Genomic DNA, 22,499 nt, shown 5'->3' with positions numbered 1-22,499 from the left:
TTTCATCATATCAGTTTGTAGTTCATGTGAGATGCAGAGGTTATTATTAGTGATTTGGAACAAATATGTTTACATAAGCATGTTTATTTCCAAGTTCTATTTTAGCTGCTGCATTCTTGACAGAACTGAATGGATCTTGAGAAACCATATATTTCAGTGCACACTTTGGCTATTTTCTGGAATGAGTTTTGGTTCAGTTGTTATGTAGACAATATTGGTCCAAGGGGGAGATTGTAAAATATTATTTGGACCTAATATTATCTACATTAAATAAATAACAAACTGATTAAACTTATTACAATAAATGGGAAATATATGAATTATCTACCTAGACACCTAATGAGCTTTGGTATGTCACTCATATGGTTAGGAATCCATTTTGATAAAGATAAATATCTAATTAGTTGATATGATAAATTATAGCATGTTTTCAGAAATAACTCATTAGCTAGAATCAAGGATTCTTTTATGGGAAGACCTATCTAGCTTGTATATATAGGTGCTTGAAGTCCCTATTCACAATGTGACAAAACATTCAATCCTGCCCCATAGAGAGGAGTTAAACACATAGTTGAGTAGAAGATTTCTTGCGCGTGGCTGCTTGAAGTTTTGGAGCTCGGATTATTTGTGTTGAATAGCTGTGTTGCTGCTACTACTTTTGAAGGAATGGCTGTTGTGCATGAAGCAGGTGATGCATCTCCTCTTGTTGTATTCTAGTTCATATTGTATTGATCATTTGAGTGTGTTTATGCATTTTGTGAAAGGATCTTGGTTTGCTCATTAAGTTAACATTGCTCTCTTCGAAGCGTTGGATCAATAGCAGGTTTTACACATAACACCTCAAGAAGAACTACACCAAATGAGTAAACATCATATTTTTCTGTCAATTGTTCAGACATCATGTACTCAGGATCAAGGTAACCAAAAGTGCCTTTAACATTAGTTCTGACATGCAATTCATCGAGAGCTCCAAATCTCGAAAGGCCAAAGTCAGCAACTTTGGCAACATGGTTTTCATCAAGCAATATGTTGGTGGACTTGACATCTTGGTGAATGATTCCCCTAGCTGCACCTGTGTGGAGATAATGAAGACCCCTTGCTGCTTCAGTACAAATTTCAAGTCTTTGATTCCACGACAAGCGAGGCACGTCTGAATCATACAAATGATCTCTCAACGTCCCTTTTTCCATGAACTCATACACTAGTATCATTTCAGACCTTTCATTACAGTAACCAATTAAGGAGACAAGATGGCGGTGGAGGATTTTCGATAAAACTATGATTTCTGTTTCGAATTCTAGGAGGCCTTGGCCTGATCCTGACCCATGCTCGTCTCGCTTATAAGCTCGCTTCACAGCCACTTTTGTGCCATTCAAAAGAGTGCCTCTATAAACATTCCCAAAGCCACCCTTGCCTATCACCAACTTTGTGTCAAAGTTGTTCGTTGCAGACTGAATTTCATTGAAAGATATCTTCAACTCAAGATAATCTAAATTGAGAGCGGAGCTGATTATGACTGCCTTCAACCCAAGACAAATGGTCATGCCATAGCAAGTAGTTGCTCGAATTGGTTAACTTCTGACTGATTATTTGATTTGCCTCAATCAATCTAATGGTTGCCATGTAGAGACCACTCGAGAGGCATTTTAGCTTCTCCAATATATGCTTCCGGTCATACAAATTGGAGGTTTTGCAAATAGATTCCACTCTTTTTTCCTCAGTGGTTTCAACTTGATAACCGTTAGCTCGAATATCCTTAAAACTTAATAACGTTATTCTGGAACGTGGAGAATATAAGGCCTCATTAATGGTAAATTCAGGACCATTGGACAACATAAAGTGGGCTTTGCCATAGCCCTCTATTAGGTTGGATCGGCCTGATACCGTTGTCACAGAGGTATAAATAAGCAATAAGTTTGAAACATATCTCCGATCTCGGAGTATGGTGTGCATAATAGCACTGTTAGCTAGACAACAAACTTCCCCACAGAATATGTCTATTCATTTATTTAATTCAATGGATCACATGTATAAATAAATTTATTGAATTTAATATATTCGAACAGAACCACATTTACTCCAAAATAATCAAAAAACATAAATCACCAAAATCCGAAGACTGAAACATCATTCATTAGTTATGGCACATAAGGCCAATCATACCCATGTCTTCGAGTTTCTAATCCTCAATATGTATAGTACTTGCCTGAAAATCCATGATCTCTAGTGTGGTTTCTATAGAAAATGACCCTTCAACAAAGTTGGTATTTTGAGTTCTGCGACTACCGTAATACTCATCTATTGCTTCGATTATCGCATAGCAAGTGCAGGACTAGCAGTCAATTCCTCCACATCGATGACAATGATCAAGCTAATTTTGGTGGCGACGAGCCAAACTAGTGTTCCTTTCAACTCAGGCTTGCTGAGCTAGGGCATCACAATTCTCACCACATGGGCCTTGGTCATGTGGAGCTGGATTACGTGCTCCTTGGCCTCTTGGGCCTTGGCCACCTGACTGACGGTCATGTGGGTTATTTTCCTTCTTCCAATCATATCTTGCTTCAGGCAAGAAAATGGTCATTTGATGGTTAAAGCACTCTTCCAGAGCAACCCAAAGAGTCTGTGCATCCTCTTGATAGGATACTCAGCTTGGAGTGCTTTCTCCATATGTTTCTTTATGAAAATTATGGCACTCGCCTTAAAAACTTCTTTGGCGACATTGCCAACATTGATAATTGATCTCATCTCCTTTGCAGTTAGATGAATTATCACATCTTGAGTCCACTTTAGATAGTTTCTTCCGGAAACCTTCAAAGCAACAAAGTCAAGTTTGTTGAGATTTGTCATTTCTTATAGGAAATGAGCAAATAATCTTAGTGCTTTGCGTAGTATCATCCATAAGCAACAAATAGGAATTTCAGGTTCTATAACATGGTATGGAAAATCGGATTAAACATGTAAAATCTACTGGTTTTATCATGTGTGGTGAATTTATGAAGGAAACTTCAAGTTTCTTAAATGGCATTATCGAAACTACAGGTTAGATATGTGTATGAACTACCGGTTCATTTAGAACTTCTAGTTCATTAGGTACCTGCATTTTCTACACATATATTCTAGTGCAAAAATTTAGACAAGTAACACAATAATATTGATTAGAGACAATTGAAATAATATCTCACAAATTAAATAAATGGAAATCACAAATCAATTGAGATATTAATTGCATGCTAGTAATATAACATATTAATTATCACACAATTATGTAAATTAATTATCAACATATTAATACTCAACCCTTTTGGTCACTCCAATTAAATACGACCAGGCAAGAAGATGAGGTTTAGGTGGAGCGAGGCTCGCTTAAGTACACAGCCTCATTGAATCTCACCTAGACATCGCATCTAATTGGATGAGCCTACTTGGAAAGATTCATAATCTTTCAGTGTTGTCGAAACTACAGGTTCGATGCTACATGTGAACTTCTGGTTCAATATTTATGTATGAACTTTTGGTTCAATGTTTATGTGTGTGAACTTCCGGTTCGTTAAGTACCTGCATTCCGCACATATATATTCTAATGCAAAGAATTTAAGCGGGTAAAATATTTAAATTTAATATGAGCAGGTAACACCACAAAACATTATCATAATAAATAATGAAGGAAAGATGTATCATTATCACTAAATCCAAACAAGTATATATAGATATTTGTCACAATATACATGAATTGATAGCTAAATTAAAAGCTATTGTTTTTCCGTTTTAAGCTATTGGTTTTCCGTTTTACTCATTCAATTATGCCAATTATAGTGCAAGAGAAATAAGTATCTCTCATAGAGGATTAAGTTAAACTAGATGCTTCAACAAAAGTCATAAATCATGACTGCAGTCCCTACTGAACAACAGTCGAAAGACGAACTGAAACACTAAGAAAAACTACCCAGAAAAATATGAAAATTTACAGAGATGAAGTAAACACACAGGGGCTCCATCATACAAAATTTGGTGAGTTTTAGAGTTGAATTACTATTTCAAATAAATACTGGAACACAGGACAGAAGGTAAAATGAAACAGCAAGATCTGTTTTTGCTTGGAAAAACCTACTTGGTTGTAGAGCTGGTAGATTGATGTTGATTGAATGATGAACCACCTCGTCTTTGCAACCCAAGAGTTATTCACCTCTTCTCTTGGCAATCGGTAATCCGAGTCCTAGAGCTATTAGTGCTGATAACGTGTTGTCAAACGAACATAAAAGTATTTCAGAAAATGGAGAGAGCTTTGCTTCAAAGAACTTGAGAGAGGGAGAGAGTTTAGATGTATAGAATGGAGTGTGAGATGTGTGTTCTTATTACTTCTTTGCAGCCTCTATATATAGGTTACAAAACATGGAGCAATTCTATTGCACCTACCACATTCCATTACACCTACTACATTCCATTACACCTAAATATCAATTTACATGTCATAATGATTTACAACATTTTCTAGTTTGTTTGATGAACAATTTCTTATTGAAAGTCATGTTGGGCCAAAACAAGCAGAGCAATTAATTAGGATACACACTTACCTCTCATCTCACATTTTCGACTTCTCTGAGCTGTTTCACCAAATCTTCTAGATGAAAATGGACAGACCACAACAGTATTTTTAAGGGTGAAGCAGAAGGAAAAATCAAGATATTCAAGATGGTTATCAAAGGTGCTACAAACAATTGGATTCTTGGAGATGAAGATCAAGCATCGGTACAGATGTCATTGTTATTGTCATTAAAAAGATGATAACTCAAAAGAAGTATATTATGTATTCAAAGAAATTTGCTCTCTTGTTGATTTGCAGACCTTAGCACATAAGTAGAAATTGTTGACAAATGTGCTGGATAAAATATCAAATGAAGGAACCAGAAAACCCGATGGTAGTGTACTACTATTCACCTTTATATCACTATTTTCTCACCTTATGTTCTCTCTCAGAATTACACCTAGTCAGTTTCATTATGGAGTCTAATTTGGGTCCAGAGACAGACATACGGTTAACTAAACGGACTGGAATGAGTTTTTAAGGGTGGAGACAGAAAGGGTATTCAAGATGGCTAACAAATTAGTTGCCTGAAAAAGAAAAAAAAATGGTGGTGCAAACAACCTACAAGTCTACAACTATGACGATTGGATTTGTAGACTGATTTTCCTCATTATCCTTGTTATTGTAACTAAAGAGATCATAATCATTAAAAAAAAGCACGTAATGGACCACAATACAACCATAGAAGAAAAGATATCACCGTGCTATTCTTATTCTTAAAAAACCATAACACAAAAATAGAAACAAGGAATCAGTGTGCTATGCGATAATACGTACTATACACATTTTTTTGATCACTTGAATTTATCAGAAGGATTAAGACATTAAAGTACTCTAATTATGTTCTGCCTAATCATTCAAGAGAGAACATCGTGCACAGTTGGATGTGCTTTAAACATAGCTCCAGTCCAATGGAACAGCTTTAGGCATGCTGAGTCGTTTAATTACCTTTTGGTCATAGACTCATATCAACCTCCATCTCACTGACTCTCTTAACTCTCTAAACATAAAATCAATGATCCCAACATCAAGCCAACCACACGTTGGGCAAGTAGAACACATAATTTTCAGTGTCTAGATTGATAAATATATAATAGCAACTTATCTCAAGCGTATGTTGAAGAATTTGTTCTCTGATAAATGGCCTTTCTTTATAAGAAAGCAGTAAACTTGCAAAGACATCCTCCTGGTGCTTCCTGACTGAAGCAAAACACAAGTTAAAAACCCCTTCCTGACTAATAAATAGGATTTCTTCCTGATATAAATGAGATTTTCTGAGAGTTCTAGCCATTCCATCTAAGACTTTTCAGGTTTGAGGATTAACCATTTGTTACTGTAAATCTGGTTTTTCTTTAATCTGAATTCTTTTTTACCCTGATCTTACTGTCCAAGTTAAATTTTGTCTTAGGCTCTACCTATTTTTGCAACTTGTTTGAGTCAGATGACAACATCAATGGATGCCAAAGAAAGGATAAAAAGGGTAACTAGCATGAATGAGAGTTTAGGCTATGAAAGTATGGGGACGGGTGAAGTAGCCTCAGGAACACAGTGAAGATGAAATCATATGTAGCTTGTATTTATGCAGAATTGAGACACTATGATATATCACATCTTAGAGATGCTAATAAAACAAACATATAGATAAAGTAACAAGGCACATCACCAATTTACTTGACAGGCTAAAAAAACAAAATCACAGTTAATGTTAGCTGACAAACCTTACATCTATCTGGCATCACCAATTTTCAATTGGGAGAAAATTTGTTTTCTGTTGTGTCCAAGTCGCTGTCCCTCATATCGTCTCCATTTGTTGTCGAACCAAGTGAAGGAAAACGCTGAACAATTGGCAAACTGAATGCTGCTGATGAAGCATCAATGGTGGTGCTGTCCTCATGAGCCTCTTTAAGCTTAGTTGTTTTCTGAAGCTGTAATGCATATTCCAAATCCCACAGCACATCGGCCATTGTTGGCCTATCAGAAGCATCATCTTGCAAACACTTCTCAGCCGTCTCACCAAAAGTTCTTAGTGAGCTAGGATCAATCTGATTTTTCAATGAAGAATCAACAATCTGTTCAAGCAACCCTTTTTTCTTGCAAAGCATTCCCCATTCAGCCAAGTTCGTTTGCTCTCTTGGAAGCGTTGGATCAATAGCAGGTCTTCCACATAACACCTCAAGAAGAACTACACCAAATGAGTAAACGTCAGATTTTGCTGTCAATTGTTCAGACATCATGTACTCAGGATCAAGGTAACCAAAAGTGCCTTTAACATTAGTGCTGACATGCGTTTCATCGAGAGCTCCAGATCTCGAAAGGCCAAAGTCAGCAACTTTGGCAACATGGTTTTCATCAAGCAATATGTTGGTGGACTTGACATCTCGGTGAATGATTCCCCTAGCTGCACCTGTGTGGAGATAATGAAGACCCCTTGCTGCTCCAGTACAAATTTCAAGTCTTTGATTCCACGACAAGCGAGGCACGTCTGAATCATACAAATGATCTCTCAACGTCCCTTTTTCCATGAACTCATACACTAGTATCATTTCAGACCTTTCATTACATTAACCAATTAAGGAGACAAGATGGCGGTGGCAGATTTTCGATAACACTATGATTTCTGTTTCGAATTCTAGGAGGCCTTGGCCTGATCCTAACCCATGCTCATCTCGCTTATAAGCTCGCTTCACAGCCACTTTTGTGCCATTCAAAAGAGTGCCTCTATAAACATTCCCAAAGCCACCCTTACCTATCACCAACTTTATGTCAAAGTTGTTCGTTGCAGACTGAATTTCACTGAAAGATATCTTCAACCCAAGATAATTTAGATTGAGAGCGGAGCTGTGAGAACTCCCTCCTCCATTTGCAGGCATTGGTGACCAAACTGAAGTCTCCACACGCTTTTCCACCTTTCTGTGTCTGAAACCGAACACAAATCCAACTATTAAAACGCAGATGAGTGACAGGCCTCCAAGAACTGAACCAACCACAGGAGCCACAACATTCTTCTTGGACTCTTTCACATTGGGAATTGGAGCTAATCCCTCCACTATCTCCAATATTTCCAGACCATTTAGAAATGCATTTTGTTCCGAAGCACCATTGTTAGGTCTTATGCTGATATTAAAGAGTTCAGATTCACTATAATTCACCACAAAGTCATAGTAGAAGGGAACAGCCGAATATTGAGAAAAGTTGCCGATCTCCTTGCGGAAGTTGCCATTTGCATACAAGTTAAATATAATGTTACCAGGCTGACCAACAATGTCACAGAAGTGAGCCCGGACAATGTGTCTAGCTTTACTACTCACACGAAAAAACCATGTTATGTTACTAGTGCCATTCATCATCTCTCTAGCAGTCTGGTAAACTGGAAGTGGGGCTACAGACTCATTAGATGCAACCAAACCATCCCTTTGTCCAAAGTAATTTAAATTGAGTGTATTTTGAAAAGGGGCTTTCTTTGCAGAGTTTTGATCAGAAATATGACTATCATCTGTTTCCCAGTGTCTCCCAATTGTGTCATTTACTGGTGAGCCTCCAACGTTGAGTCTGTAAATTGTGTGTAAAGGGAGATTACTGGCATAGTTCTCAGTGATGAAATCTGCAGGGGCAAGGAATAACTCTATGCCATTTACAAATGCAAAAGATGATGGTTGAGGAGTAAAATATAATCTAAATGAGTCGGTAATATCAATTCGGAGAAAGAATTCCTTTATCACAGGGGAGTAGGTAGTGTTCTTGGCGGTGAAATTGTTCGACAGTGTGAAATTCTTAGAATCCAAAACACCAAAAACAGCCGTGGAGAGATTATTTGAGGAGGAGGAGGAGAAAGCTGAGAAATGTAAGCGTACCAGATAAGTACCATCTTCAGTGATGCTGAACTGGTAGTAGAATGGTTTATTGAAACTTCTTGCTGTCTTATATAGAGGTGATATACCTGGCAACTGGTTGATGTCTTTGACAGCCTTGCTTTTGGAGAAAGAGTAACCTGCAGGCTTCGATTCCCCAGAGAAATTCTGGCCAGCAGTGAGGCTCACATTATCATGTGAGCCACAGTTGATGAAATAATCATCAGCTAAAGAGAGAAAGTGAAGGGATGAGAGGTTGAGGAGAAAAAAAAGCAGAGAGAGTAATGGGATACGAAGATGCTCCATGGCAAATGATGGACTTGGGTGAATCTGCCAATACCTAGAACTTTAGAAGGACTATGGAGTTCAATGAGCATGTAAATTTAAATTGTGCAAGACAGAGACTAAGCACACGAAATGTCTGCGAAACTTAGAAAATTGAAATCAACCATACAAATTTGGAAAATTCCAAGCCAGATAAACGTAAATTTATTCATATATCCCTAATACATTTCATCCACTGGCAGATAAGACAGAGGAGATTTTGGGAGTTCTTCTCAGATTGCCGAAAAAAATTGAAAAGTCTTCTCTTTTTAGACTTGCTGTCTTTTGGCATTTGGATGAGAATAACAGTAACATCAATTAATGGTCCCAGAAAGAGCTCTATTTTTATTTTTTTTTAATTGAACAAAGAAAAAGAACACTATGAGATTGGTCTAGTTGACTTCAATTTTCAGCGCCTAAAACTATTGAATAATAAACAAGAACTAAACCAGGCTTGTGGATGAAAATATCAGCCTGTACTAATGGCAAACCAACAGAACAGTAGCGTGTAAATTAAATCAATTTATATTGTCAAAACTTAATTGGGAAAACACCTGACTACTGGAATAAGATTTTGAATGACTATCACCTTAGAACCAAGCAATGACAACTATCTACTGAAGTTTCAAGACATTAAGCTTTGTTCCATAGCTTAAGAAGTAGGAATTAAGACAGTTTCAGCCAAAATGAGTTCCCAAAACAAAATTGTTCGTTCTTTCATATATCATATATAGTATCCTAGTTTGTATGATGAAAAATTTCTTACTGATAGTCATGTTGGGCCAAAACTAGCAGATTAATTAAAACAGTGAGATTGGCTTTTTCCAACTAACCAAGGATACGTACAAATCTCTCTTCTAACATTTTCGGCTTCTCTGATCGAGCTTTCACCAAGTCTTCTCGATGAAAATGGACAGACCGCAACATGGTGTCTGAGGGTGGATAAAGATGGGATAATCAAGAGATTCAAGATGGCTATGAATGGTGCAGCAGACGAGATTGGATTGTTGGAGATGGGTAAAGATTATATTGTAATCAAGGAGATGATAACTAAAAAGTATGTAATGTATCACTGTACAAGCAATTACTGGGAAATCTGGGAATAAGCTAATTAAGGCATCGAAGCAACTACTAGAAATCTGGGAAAGAAGAATGATTCATGCCTGGTAAATGGTAATTCGAATCCGAACTGAGAAACTTTTTTGCGGTTTTCAGAGGAAGACGAAAACGAAGACGCACGTGCGACTCCACACGATGGGAATCGGGAGTAACAGTCCGACTCTGAGAGAAGAAATGCGATGTCGCAGTTTGGGTTGGACAAAATTCTTATAAAATAATAAAACTTAAGTCGCCAAGGATAAAATTTATGTTACTAAAAAATGAAACATGGAGAGTGTAAATCTCACTCTTTTTTTTTTATTATAATATAAATTTATTGTCATTCAAACTTTACCACCAACATAATAAAGTTGAGTTCGGCTTGCTTCGCTTTTGACTCTGTGTTCCCTTATCACAGCCAAAGCCTTCATAGTGTTTTTGAGGTAGAGATCGGTGCTAAGAAATGAAATACTGGGTAGTTTATAGGTTGAGGTTTCTAATAAAGTTCAAGGATGCTTGGATGAATGGCGAGATTTGAGTGCAGTGTCGCTTGGGTTAACAAGATTGAGAGCTCTCATAGTCTCATTGTTTTTGACATATGCCCAATTGATATATTCTTTGCTCCGTTTATTTAGCCATTAAATATGATTTTTAATATGAAAAATCTAAATATTTATTAAGTATTTTAAGATGTACAATTAAAATTATTCGAAAATTCTTCTCGTTTCTGAGAGAGAGAGAGAGAGAAGAAAAAAAAAAAAGGAGGGGTGAATCACAAGGTCCTAAGTTTGTAGAAGCAAACATATGTCTGAATTAATGGCGATGATTGAATAGAAAAAGTGAATCACTGGCCAATCAAAATTCAGACAATTTTGATCTTATACCAACATTACCCCTGCATCTCATGCGAAACACCGACAACACCCTCACTTTTCCCCGAGTTGATACAGCTGCCATATGCCAGCATGCTCCAGCTCAGATTTTCGACCGTTAGAAAATCAATAGTATAATAATAATAATAGGAACCGACATGTTCACCATTAAATCATTAATCCTTTTCAAGCAAGGATTCCCCAATTTTGAATCCCTAATTTCGAAGGAGAAGAGTTTCTACTTCCCAGCCAGTCGAGGAGGACAAATAATAGATTCTATATATTAACACAACCTCCTCCCATTTTTTCAGTTCGATTAGGAATATCGATACCCATTTTCGATTGAAACCCTCTCTCTCTAGCTTTCTTTATTTCTTGTTTGTGCTAAGTTAGCAAGGTGATCTAGACCCAGATCTTCTTGCTCATCAGAACCTGTTTCTGTTTAATCGATCAATCATGAAGCAGAAGAGAGTGTGTTCATCTCTCTCAGTTAAACCCGCCTGTGGCCATGAAGCAGTCAGGTGTAGGAAGAATAAAACGTCGTCGTCAAGAGGATTGAAATTTAGAAAGATGGAGGATATATTGCAAGATAATAGGTCCAAGATTTCGGGAATCAACACCCTTCTTGGGATCCCTATTCCAGTAGTGGGTGCGCAGAGCAATCTTACATGGAGATTGTTGAAACCTCACATGAGCGTTGAAAATTATTACGGCACCAAGCTCCATTCTGCTCTCAATGCCATTCACGAGTGTTTCGAGCCCTCTAAGGACCCATACACCGACAGAGACATTGCTGAGGATATTGTTTTTGATCTTGAGTCCGAGTCGGAGTTGAACTTGAGAGGGTTTTACACTGTGGTTTTGGAGAGGAATGATCATGATCATCATGAGGAAATGATTTGTGCGGCTACTGTGAGGATCGACAGGGAAGTGGCCGAAGTGCCGCTTGTGGCTACTAGGCCTCAGTTTCGGAGACTTGGGATGTGCCGAATTCTGATGAATGAGCTTGAAAAGTGGCTCATGGAATTTGGAATTGAGAAGCTGGTTTTGCCTTCTGCGCGAAGTGCACTTGGTACATGGACCAGCAATTCAATAGGATTTTCAAAGATGACTGAGGATGAGAGATCACAATTTGCTACTTGTCATGATTTCTTGGATTTTAAGGACACTGTTATGTGCCATAAACAGCTCTTGAAGCAGCCAATAGAGTCATCATGATCGAGGACAAAGCTGACCGAGTTAGCAAAGCATTGAAGGACGATCCAAGCTCAAGTTTTCCAAAATGTATTGGTTATAATTTACGGTTGAAAGTTATATATAATGTATGCATCTGAAACTTTGTAAATGAAACACAGAATTAAAGAATTTCTTATTCTTTCTGTTTAAACTTTTCTCGTTATGTGTTCTTTTGCATCTCATTTTAATCTTGTTGGTTCATTATGTTCACTAGTTCCTAATTTTTGCCAAACTTGAAAGAGACAATAATAGATTAATAGACAAAAGCTTAAATTTGTTACATTAAAACTTAGAACTTGGAAGATAGTCATTGTATTGTCATATGAAAGTTTATGAACCTGGTACTCTGAGTCAGCAACAACAAAAGAAGATTGGTCCTTAACCTACTGATCCTAGTTGGCAGCTCTAATAACTACAATGCTCATGCATGGTCTCTTGTAGTGTAACAATAAACTCACAGGGTTGTCCTTATAATCTACCATATATCCAAAAAAAAAATAAAAAATTGAATCCCCATTACTAAGGATGAAATGTGGATTGTAAAATGAATCCCCCTATTCATAGGCAATTCCGTTCTAAACCTTTTGAAACTACATTGGTGCTGCTAGATTGGCCCTACGCCCAACCGTCCTAGGAGCCTATGCATGTTTAGTTTTGACTGAGCCTTTGGGCGGTCACAAAGTAAATGGAGTATAGATTCCTATCAGGACAAGTATAGCAATTAGGATCAGTAGGTTAGGTTAGGATCAGCACATTATTTTGCAGCCTGCTTTGAATATGTAACCAGGAACAAATCTTCAAATTTGGAGGGATTTGACGATTCCTGATAATCTTCCATCAGGAATCAAAATATTCATCATCATCAAGGAAGCTGGCACAGGCACTTTTTTAACAGTAAAGTTCCCATCGGAGGATCGGAGGGCGTGATGCCAGATCTCCTGAAGAACAAATAGGCATAAAGCATGGTAGCATCCCAAGTATTCCCAACCATTCACATCCCACAGGGTTAGGATGAAGAGCAAAATTACTCGAGATGCCACAGCTATTAACCCAATATCTCACTTGAGATACCATCATCAACAAGATGAGGAAAGTGTTTGATGATTTAAAAATTTTATTTTATTTCATGATGCAAGAATGCAAGATGTTCTTTCAAAAGAGAAAGAAGATGTCATTCAGCTGAATTTAGAGTTTTCCCAAACAGAAAGCTTTCTTCTGCTTGGTTATTTTGTCCTTAGGTCATTTGTCTCATTTGTCTGGATATTTTGGGTCAAACTTTGTTGTGTATTGCAAATATAAGAGTTGTGAATTCATGATAATCAACTTGGTAAGGTGACCCTTCTGAAAATTTCTTCCAAAGAGATCAATGTATCATCAAAGAAGAAGAGTAATACTGGAGATTGGAAGTTACTTCCAAAATTAAAAACAAAACAAATTAAATATTAAAAATTAACAGTGCAAACTTATATAGAACAGAAATATGCTTTTTCGAATCCCATATTGGTGAATCTCATTCATCAGTTTCTTTCCAGTCCACAACAGAGCATGGCAAATTTAGAGACTAATTTTCTCTGTTCCGCAAATGAGCTTTCTTTCTAGTCCATAACAGAGCATAGCTTTATTTAGAGACTAATTTTCTCTGTTCCAAAAATGAGAGATGGACATACTGAGAGAAGATCCATATATTTTGATAGATGGCCACATATTCACATTCTTACATCTATTTTGATCCAACGCTTTCGTGTCCTAGTTTGATAATTATTCAAAATGGTGTTCAGTTACATGAAAAGATAACTAAATTAACAATATGTTAAGAGCTCCAAACCAGGCTTCTGGGTGCTCGGCGAAACCATATCTGCATTCTATACTGTAGCAGACTCTATGATATAGTTCTTGGCACTTCCAAGCATCAACATGTATAATCACATTTAATATCTGGCTATCTGCAATGTTTGTAACACCAACATTACTAAGGTAGTAGACCAATAAGAAATAAAAGTAATACAAAACATACTTTTAGCACTCTTACACTACACTAACAGCCCATATGATAATTCCACAAGAGTTGCAATGCAAACCTCCCTTATACACTACAAACGTGTATAATCACATTTAATATCTGGCTATCTGCAATGTTTGTAACACCAACATTACTAAGAAGGTAGTAGACCGATAAGAAATAGAGTAATACAAAACATACTTTTAGCACTCTTACACTACACTAACAGCCAATATGATCATTCCACAAGAGTTGCAATTCAAACCTCCCTATCTCTGAAGAAAGACAAAAGGAACAAATAAGAATGCATGACACCAATACATATCAGTGAGTGCAAAGCTGAAGTACTATGGAAGTCAAGAGTAGTTCATGTGTTTGTAATAGTATTTAGGAAAAATAATAGCAGGGGGTTGGATGAAAATTCTAGTAACACTTGCATAATGGAAATTTATTGATATTTAAGTTGAAAAAGGCAAATGGAACTGCCTTGTTCTTTGATAGGTAGAGACATGAAGCTTCCCTTTTATTCTTTGTTTGCCTCATTCTGTTTCTACAAGATCATGATTTTTCTTCCGTGCTTCATTATCTTAAGTTCTTAATGAGAAGGAACTACTGTATAATTTACATCAACTTTAGGCACTATGACAAATCAGTGCTGGCAGTTGCCAACTAATGCAATTGTAAACATGTAGATGCTTGATGAGTTAGAAAGAAGAAAAGTTATGCATTGCAAAAAAAGAGCAGTGTAAACCTACAACTGGCATTGAATTGCAGAACAATGTGGAATTCCATCATAAATTACTGGATATTTCAAACAAAATTTCTTTTAGTTCTAAATTGATTCAATATTTGATGATATGAAGCTCAGGTTATGAGAGAGGAATCCATAGGAAAGTTTCAGCAACGCCGAGTTTATGAGGAAATAATAATAAAGTGGTTCACTCTCTTAACAAAAATTTGATGATATTTTATGCAGCATACCATATGCACAAATACAGAAATTCAATTTTTTAGTCATTGGCTATACCTCTAAACAACCTTCAGCTGGTGGACGCCACACAGACATTGGATGGAGGCACGGTTGGAGAAGAAGAGTCTCCATTCCTTTGGTTACTACCACTTCCCAAATGCATATGTGAAATACAAGGGTATTCATTCTTCTTATCAACCCCACGATCATAGAGCAACCCCTTGAATACATGACCACTGATTTTCACAGTAGCCTGGTAAGCAATCTCGGCCTCACCATTGCTAACGGCAGTGACTCTATGGCACTTAAAAACAGCTGGTACCCGAACTTGATCTGGTAATGACTGTCTGAGATTTGCATCTGTAGATTAGCATAAAAACAAGTTAACTTGGTTTGTCCTCTCACTTGCAAATTACAAAACCATTTGAAGACAATAATTATCAAAGAACAGAGAACAATCCATATACTACTCCCGAAACTAACTCCATGCTTGTAGAGATTATAATTACTAAACAAAACAGGATCAACCTCATAAGTATTACAAAACTAAGATTGTATATATCAAACCTCAAGACCTTGGTATCAAAACTTGTAGTTGATGTACTACTTATATATGGAACGCTGACAACAATCACAGATCATTCTACTTTGTTAACGCAATTGTATTCTAACACCAAAACAGAAAAATCGAAAACCAATTTGGTCCAATTCTACTGAACAAAATACGAGAGCAGCTTGGTGACAGACTAGAGGCTGTACTTGCATTCTTTGATGGCATCATTACTCTTGGTCTTTTGGCAACGGAAGAAGAACCGGAAGAACCTGCATTCAACGACATTATCGACTTTTCATAAGCTCCGATAATCCGAGAACATTATCCCTCTAATCAACATTTTCACCTTCCTAATCCAATTCTTTTCAGTATCAAACTAATTCTCAAAAAGAAACGAAATGCAGATGTATATTTACAAAACTTCTATTGTCACCTTCACCGCCGCCGCCACTAGCAACACCACCAGCAACAGCAACGGTCACCCCCATCTGCCTTTCCCGCCGCCTCGCTGCCGGAACCCACGTGCTCCTCACGTGAGTGGAGCAGTCATATCCCCTGCCTCTGCAACAAGTCCTGCACCTCGAATACTCGCAGCCTTTCTTGGCTCTGTTCCCACAGTCCTTGCAAGCCCTCATGCCACTGTCTTCACCGCCACGACCACCACCTTCTCCGTTCACATTTCCGTCATCGGATTCCGCCACCTGTTGACTTTCGGCGGCGCCGTGATTCCCAAAACTGAGCATGTCTTGCTTGGAAGAATTCAGCTCCGGGTACGTTCTCAGGCTCCAGAAACGTGAATTGTCCGGATTGCCGTCGGCGGTCGGAGCATTTTGGCCACATGGGGTTGCAGTGAGGAGAGGGAAAATACCGAGGCCAACCCCAAGAGCTGTGGAGGAAGGAAGAGGGAGAGCTGGGTGGTCAGAGGAAATGGGTTGGTTTTGTTGGTGCACAGAAGAATGGTTTGGAGCAATCAGGAGGATATCTCTCAGACCCAACATGGTTTGCTCATATGGATTGAATATGTGCCAAGAATGTTGTTGATTTTGGTGTACAATTTGTGAAACAGGGGTTTTGCAAAGTCTGGAGATTTCTGTGTATTCTGACCCTGTGATGGTTATGGAGGAAAGAGATGAGATTTGTGCAGAGGACTAGGACTGAGCTCTGAAGCTTCTGCCACTGCTGCAACAGCTTATGAGAACTCCCACTTAGAAACAGTGTATCATATTTTATTCCGAAAAAAAAGAGAGTAGCAGAAAAGAGATGGATATAAAAAGCTATGAGAGAAAAACTGAAAAAGGATGCCAAATTAAGCCCATGGCAATTTTTGGTAAACAAAACAAGCCACAATAATATGATTCATGAATCAGCAAAATGCCATAACTATTGGGAAGCTGAGGAAGTGAGACAATTACTTCAAATAAATGTAAAGGGATGCTTTTACAACTTAAGCTACATGAAATGGAGATCCATGAGGTTAAAGGGATTTCAATTTTGATTCTCCATTTTCAAAACCAAACCAGTGAGTTTCATCTTTGAAATTTTTATAAGTCATACAAAAAGAAGTTTGATTCGGTATGTATTTATAAACAGGGGACCGAGCTATATGCCAAATGGCTTAAACATCACATTCTTTAGTTTTGTAATCTTCTGCTCAAAAGTAAAACCGACATTTTCAGTTAGCTGACCATGTGAACCATGTCAAACAACCACGTACAATCTCCACAACTAAAATCATTTAATTTCTCAGCCAAAGCCCTGATGCGCACGACTAAATTCCACATTAATGCAATCAAAACTAAATTAAGTATTACACTATGATTGCCAATCATTACTAGAAAAATCAACTACCGAACTTGATCGAACCAAGGCTACAATATGTGGTGGTTTGGTGCATCAATGCTGAAACTGCCATTCTTAATTGGTTTCCACAATCACAACCGATTAATTTAAAATCACAAATGTTATAGAATTAAGTAGCAATGCGTATTGAAAATTTAGTCAGGACAATATTAAATCGAGAGTTCATCTTTTGTAACAAAATATAAAAATAAATAATAATAATAATAATAAACAAAGTAAAAAGAGCAATATGAGAAAAACAGTGTTTTGGTTGGTTGTTAATAATGAGAGGATGAGGTTGGTACCAGCCCAGCACCAGCACCCACTGCCACTCTGTGTTAACTCAATAAACACCATCTGTTACTGCAAAAATTCCTGTTTGTGTTTTGGCGTTACGCTCCACGAAAGCCGTTGGTGGTGGGGAGCGGGGGCCTACTCTCTCAAGTAATGCAGTGCGCATTATACGCAGACTCCTTCGACTTCGAGGGAGCAGGTTTTTGCGTATACGGACTCTGACAATGTTTTAATGAAAAATCATTATTTTAATATTTAATAAATAAAAAATTGAGACAGGTAAAGTTAAAGCTGAGTGTGAGTTTCTCTGAGTGTGTTAGGTACACAGCATCATTGGAGGCATAGCCTACTAACTAAGTTATGGGACCAACCTACTCTATTAGTGGTCTACTCTACCAGTCTACCCTGCCCTACCCCTCTATTATGATAATATATAGTTTGGCTCTAGAGTCTAGTAGCCTCTCTCTAGGTTGTAGGTACCCTAGCTTAGGCACGTTATTTAATTGCTTTGGATTGGATGAAGTTGGCATTGGCTTTGACCCTTTTGCGATGTAATAATGATGGTGTGGAAAAATAGGGTTTTCTTTTTACCGAGTTTGGGTACCTTCTTTTATTTCTTTTTTTTGGGCGGCTTTGGTGCAATTATTGGACTCTTTCGATTTATTGTTATTACAATTATTTTTTATTTTTTATTTTTAAAAAATAATAATTTCACTGATAATAAGGTAATAAATATGTATAGAATTACAGAACACAAAGAAGTCTCTCGAGAGCTCGCAGTAATTTACTTGACAATTGAAGTAAAATGAAATTAAAAAAATAAATAATTAACAAATACACATGATGATTAGATGATTAACAAATGTCAATGTTAACGCTACACATCAATACAAATGTACAACCAATACATTTGTACTACCAATTATTCATTTTCCAAAATTAAAGGGGTCACCTCCCCTACAGAAAGAGGGGTCTTTACTCATTTGAAGAACTAAAAAAATATGAAAATTAGTTAGGTTAAAAATAAATAAAATTGAGAAGAAAGTAAGAAAAACAGTCGAGAAAAAAAACTATGGAAAAAAAAAAAAGCAAAGAACAAAAGAAGGAAAGAAAAGGTGAAAGAAATGGGGCTAGCAAGAATGAAACAAGTTTCGTTGCTTCACCAACTGAACCACATTAACATTTTAGTACTTCATTACAATTTTCAAATATATGTATATATATAAAGGCATGCTCATCTAAGGGACAATTTTTAAGGGACTGTGAGGGACAAGTGAATTTGACCGCTGAAAATAAATTAACAGTTTAAAGTTGTTATACTTTATGTTTTTATATTTAATACAAGTGGTTGAGATGCATTTGTCCGTCACAGTCCCTTAAAATTCTCCTTTAGGTGAGCAAATCTATATATATATATATACACACACACACACACATACAGGGCGAAGCCAAAAAAAATTTTCCGGTAAGGCAAGACAATGGCAAGAAGGGAAGAGAGGAAAATTAGAGGGCAGCTATAGATTTTGGAGGCAATTATGAAGATTTTACCCTCGTTTTGTCATGTTTTTGCCCAATTTCAGCCATTTTTTCCCCAATTCACCTTGTTTTGCCTTGATTTTGCCCAATTTCTGCCATTTTTACATACCTTGCCTACACCAAATCAGTGTAAACTCAAAAATTCAGTCTAGGCAAGTGCCTAATCTGGGCTCTATGTGAATCCGCCCCTGTATATATATATATATATATATATATATATATATATATATATTCGTTTGACAGAGATGTTATAAAATTAAAGGTTTTTCAAAGCCAAAGGCCTTGTGCGGCCACACCACTGGTACACCCTGAAAGCCGCCCCTGGCCAACTCATTATCATGGTCAAACATGGGCTGCACCTTGAATCCAACTAGCAACAACTTAAAAGCATCATCTTCGCCACCATGAATAGCCAAATTTGGTAGCCTAAAGAATGTGGCGTTGGAGGAAGATCAAATCAAGCCAATCCAATCTAACACATGATCAGTCATCATAAGCAAGGAAGGAAGACCCAATGCCAAATTCAACATCATAGTGAAAAAATCTTGGCTTGATAGCAAGGGTATATCCGTTGATTGAGCTCATTGACAGGTACCAATAGAGAATGTCAAAAAATTATGAAAGTTGCAATTGAAGAAATCTATCAGCATCTTCAAATGGCAGCAGATAAAAGAAAAATGTCATTGATCAAAAATAGCTTAGGCACATTATTAATTACGTTCGATTGGATAAAGTTGGCATTGGGTGCTGTTTTTAGGCTTGATTTCTCTCAAAATCGGTAATGCTTTTTTAGGCTATCCTCTATAATCAAGTCAATCTTGCTAACCTTCTTCACTCTCTCACTCTAGTCCCGCAATATTGTTCTTCCGTTAGCAGTTGAACCTCAGCAGGGCTTTGAAGATTTTTGGCAATTGGTGCTGCGATGCTCAAGGATACACATTGAAGGCCTAGATTACTTAAATGTTCTCTGCAATTAAGCTTGATGTTGTGGCTAGTGCTCTTAACTGTGGTGGATACGTGGAACATCTACTTCATTGGTATTGGCATTAGTATAGGGAGGCTGATTTCTTCTTTCTTAAAGGAGTCAATGAGGCTACGGCGGTAGTTGCCTATGAAAGAGGTGATCCTAGCTATAGTGATGAAGGCGGCATCAATTGATTTGCTAGTGTCTTGAACTAGTGTTTAGGTCTTTTTGGGTCTGAGCCTTATCCTAATTTAGTTGGCTCTTAGTTTTATTTGCGAATTAGATGGACTTTTGCTATTTGACTACTTAATTCTAGTTTCTCTAGCTGCACACCAACTGAGTTCTCTAGGTGAATAGTTTTCTTGTTACGAAGGTTAGGTTAGTCAGGCTTTAGTCATTTGATAGGCTCGTTGTTTAATAAAAGAGCTAAATCTGTTTTATAGTGAGTGTATCTACAACAGGACCCGCCCCGAATTTCATCCTGAAATTTGAGGTGGCTCTGTGGAGCCCACTTTAGGAAAAACCCTATCGAAAATTTAGTAAAATGACTGCTAAAATGAACTAACCAAAACCTATAAAGACATTTTGACACTTCTTAATAATCAAAATCATCCGCATCTCTTGGAGCCTACATGCTCCTTACAATTCACAACCAACTCCACAATAATTACAGTAAGTTTGAATCTACTCAAAATACAAATTTATACAAATGTTGGTAATCAGAGCAGTCTAATAGTTTCACAAGACAACAAGATATAAGGGTAGGATAGATAAATCTTACAATGGGGAAAGTAGTGATGACTATGCCTCGACACCAGGTACGCCTGACCTCAACTAGTTTAATTTGTAAACTGGGCATTTGAAACCGAAGAGTCTAGGAGAAAGTATTCGAAAAACAGTTATCGCAAGTGGATAAATATAAATATTCGCATTAACTGAAACTAAAAGAAAATTTAATACTTTCCCGCTTTAATCTTTTAAAACGAACAATGCATGCTACATTTAAAACAAAATTTTCTTTAAAATGAACCATCCCTGCTGGTTAAGTATAAAAGTAAAACATGGGGAAGGGAAAGTCATTATGCCATAAAGAGAGCCTTCCGTGCTCAGGTCGGAGCCTCCCTGTCTAAAGGCTCGACTACTACCCACAAGGTATTGTAAGGAGGAGCAACGAGCTGACTAGCAATAAAAATTAGGCCTGGGACTTAGAACCGTAGAACTGGTGGAACCGCACAAAAAAATCTGGTTCGGTTTGGTTCTCTCAAATTCTAGCATACAGTTTTTTCGGTTTGGTTCTTGAAGATGTACTAGCAGTTTGGTTCCGGATTTAGATTTTTAAACCTTGTCAAAATCGAAGTACTATGTCAGTGTATAATAGGGTGTTTATGCCGAGTCTAGCAATAAACAAGGCCGCAGAAGATTGCAAACGTTATCAAAACCCCAAATCGTAAAACAAATCAGCCATTTCCATTTGGATCAAAACTCTAGCCTCATTTCTCAAACTCATCTCTGACCTCTGAAACCCAAAAACACTTCGATCAATTCTTCATCCCCAATTCTGACACGAAATGCCCAAATTAAAACCCTCATTTGTTCATCAATTCTTCATCTCAGTATCTCTCTTCATCCCCAAATTGAAATTTTAAAGTTGGAGATTCAGTTGCTTGTGCACCTGAATCTGCGCAATTCGTGAGTTCGTGTGGAACCCATAACTGGTAAGAAACCTTTTTTTTTTTTTGGCTGAAATGCTTTGTTGCTAAGGTGGGTAATCCGTGATCGATTTTATTCAACACTCACATTTCTCTCTCCCTTCGTCTCTCCTCCTTCCATAAAATTCTTAGAAAATTAAACAACAAAGAAAGAAAGTTGATTCATTCTCTCTCCTTGGCTTACTGACTCTTGCCCTCTTTTATGTTTATACTTTTAATCACATGCAAAACAAGATGCAGAAAATTGGATTGATTGATGGGCATCCATGTGGCTGCTTGCTGCTTTCTGAGTCTATACTTCAAATCATTTCAACTTTTTCAAGTCTTTGAAATTTGCTAATTATTTTGTGGTTTGTAACTGTGTTGTGGTTTATAGGTTATAACCTGACTTTGTTGTCATTTGAATGTTTGGTATGTAGTGGAGTGTTATGAATGGCTCAGTTTGATATTTCAAGTCTTTGAAAATGGCTGAAAATAGCAAGTTGCCTCAGACGGTTCCACCATATGTTAACTATGTTTAAGAACCAGAAAGGGGTTAGAACCAAACTGACCATATTCGGTTCGGGTCCTAAACGGTTCCAAAAGTTTTTGACAAAGAAACCGAACCGATTATAGTTGTTATTTTTTGTTTCAGTTCCACAGATTTTTGATTGGAACCGACCCGATCTCAGGCCT

The 22,499-nt window shown here is 37.3% G+C and overlaps 2 protein-coding genes and 1 pseudogene across 8 annotated transcripts; all 3 read right to left on the bottom strand.

Annotated features, from left to right (window-relative positions):
- Positions 1-352: 352 nt before the first annotated feature.
- Positions 353-4,434, bottom strand: LOC112201076 (probable receptor-like protein kinase At5g24010). The gene is made up of 2 exons (XM_040510530.1): positions 4,109-4,434; positions 353-2,808 (listed from the first exon to the last, which is right to left on the bottom strand). The coding sequence occupies exon 2, from the start codon at positions 1,542-1,544 to the stop codon at positions 786-788; it is 759 nt and encodes a 252-aa protein (XP_040366464.1). The 5' UTR covers positions 1,545-2,808; positions 4,109-4,434; the 3' UTR covers positions 353-785.
- Positions 4,435-5,266: 832 nt separating this feature from the next.
- On the bottom strand, positions 5,267-8,933 carry LOC112201070 (annotated as a pseudogene).
- Positions 8,934-13,624: 4,691 nt separating this feature from the next.
- LOC112173420 (protein LATERAL ROOT PRIMORDIUM 1) lies at positions 13,625-17,015 on the bottom strand. 7 transcript variants are annotated; one of them, XR_005805195.1, is made up of 6 exons: positions 15,916-17,013; positions 15,689-15,751; positions 14,987-15,289; positions 14,161-14,234; positions 13,990-14,087; positions 13,625-13,903 (listed from the first exon to the last, which is right to left on the bottom strand). XR_005805195.1 is itself a non-coding variant. In XM_040513119.1 (4 exons), exons 1-3 carry the CDS (start codon positions 16,478-16,480, stop codon positions 15,000-15,002), a joined length of 918 nt encoding a protein of 305 aa, XP_040369053.1. In that variant the 5' UTR covers positions 16,481-17,012; the 3' UTR covers positions 13,625-13,903; positions 14,987-14,999. The 7 variants fall into 7 exon arrangements, 1 of the variants encoding a protein (XP_040369053.1); XR_005805194.1 differs by having other exon boundaries at positions 14,176-14,234; XR_005805196.1 differs by lacking the exon at positions 13,990-14,087 and having other exon boundaries at positions 13,625-13,929.
- Between the last annotated feature and the right edge of the window lie 5,484 nt (positions 17,016-22,499).

Source organism: Rosa chinensis, chromosome 1 (genome assembly GCF_002994745.2).
Source record: "Rosa chinensis cultivar Old Blush chromosome 1, RchiOBHm-V2, whole genome shotgun sequence".
In the NCBI taxonomy this organism is placed as follows: Eukaryota; Viridiplantae; Streptophyta; class Magnoliopsida; order Rosales; family Rosaceae; genus Rosa; species Rosa chinensis.
The sequence above is the reverse complement of the archived record's forward strand: the minus strand, read 5'-3'. Positions and strand labels throughout refer to the sequence as shown.

Excerpts from the sequence above, each read along its gene's own strand:
- LOC112201076 (XM_040510530.1), bottom strand. The coding sequence starts at position 1,544 with ATGACCATTTGTCTTGGGTTGAAGGCAGTCATAATCAGCTCCGCTCTC.
- LOC112173420 (XM_040513119.1), bottom strand. The coding sequence starts at position 16,480 with ATGTTGGGTCTGAGAGATATCCTCCTGATTGCTCCAAACCATTCTTCT. Across the intron at positions 15,752-15,915 it reads TAGTGGCGGCGGCGGTGAAG|GTTCTTCCGGTTCTTCTTCC; the intron begins GTGACAATAGAA and ends CGTTGAATGCAG. Across the intron at positions 15,290-15,688 it reads GATGCCATCAAAGAATGCAA|ATGCAAATCTCAGACAGTCA; the intron begins GTACAGCCTCTA and ends GCTAATCTACAG.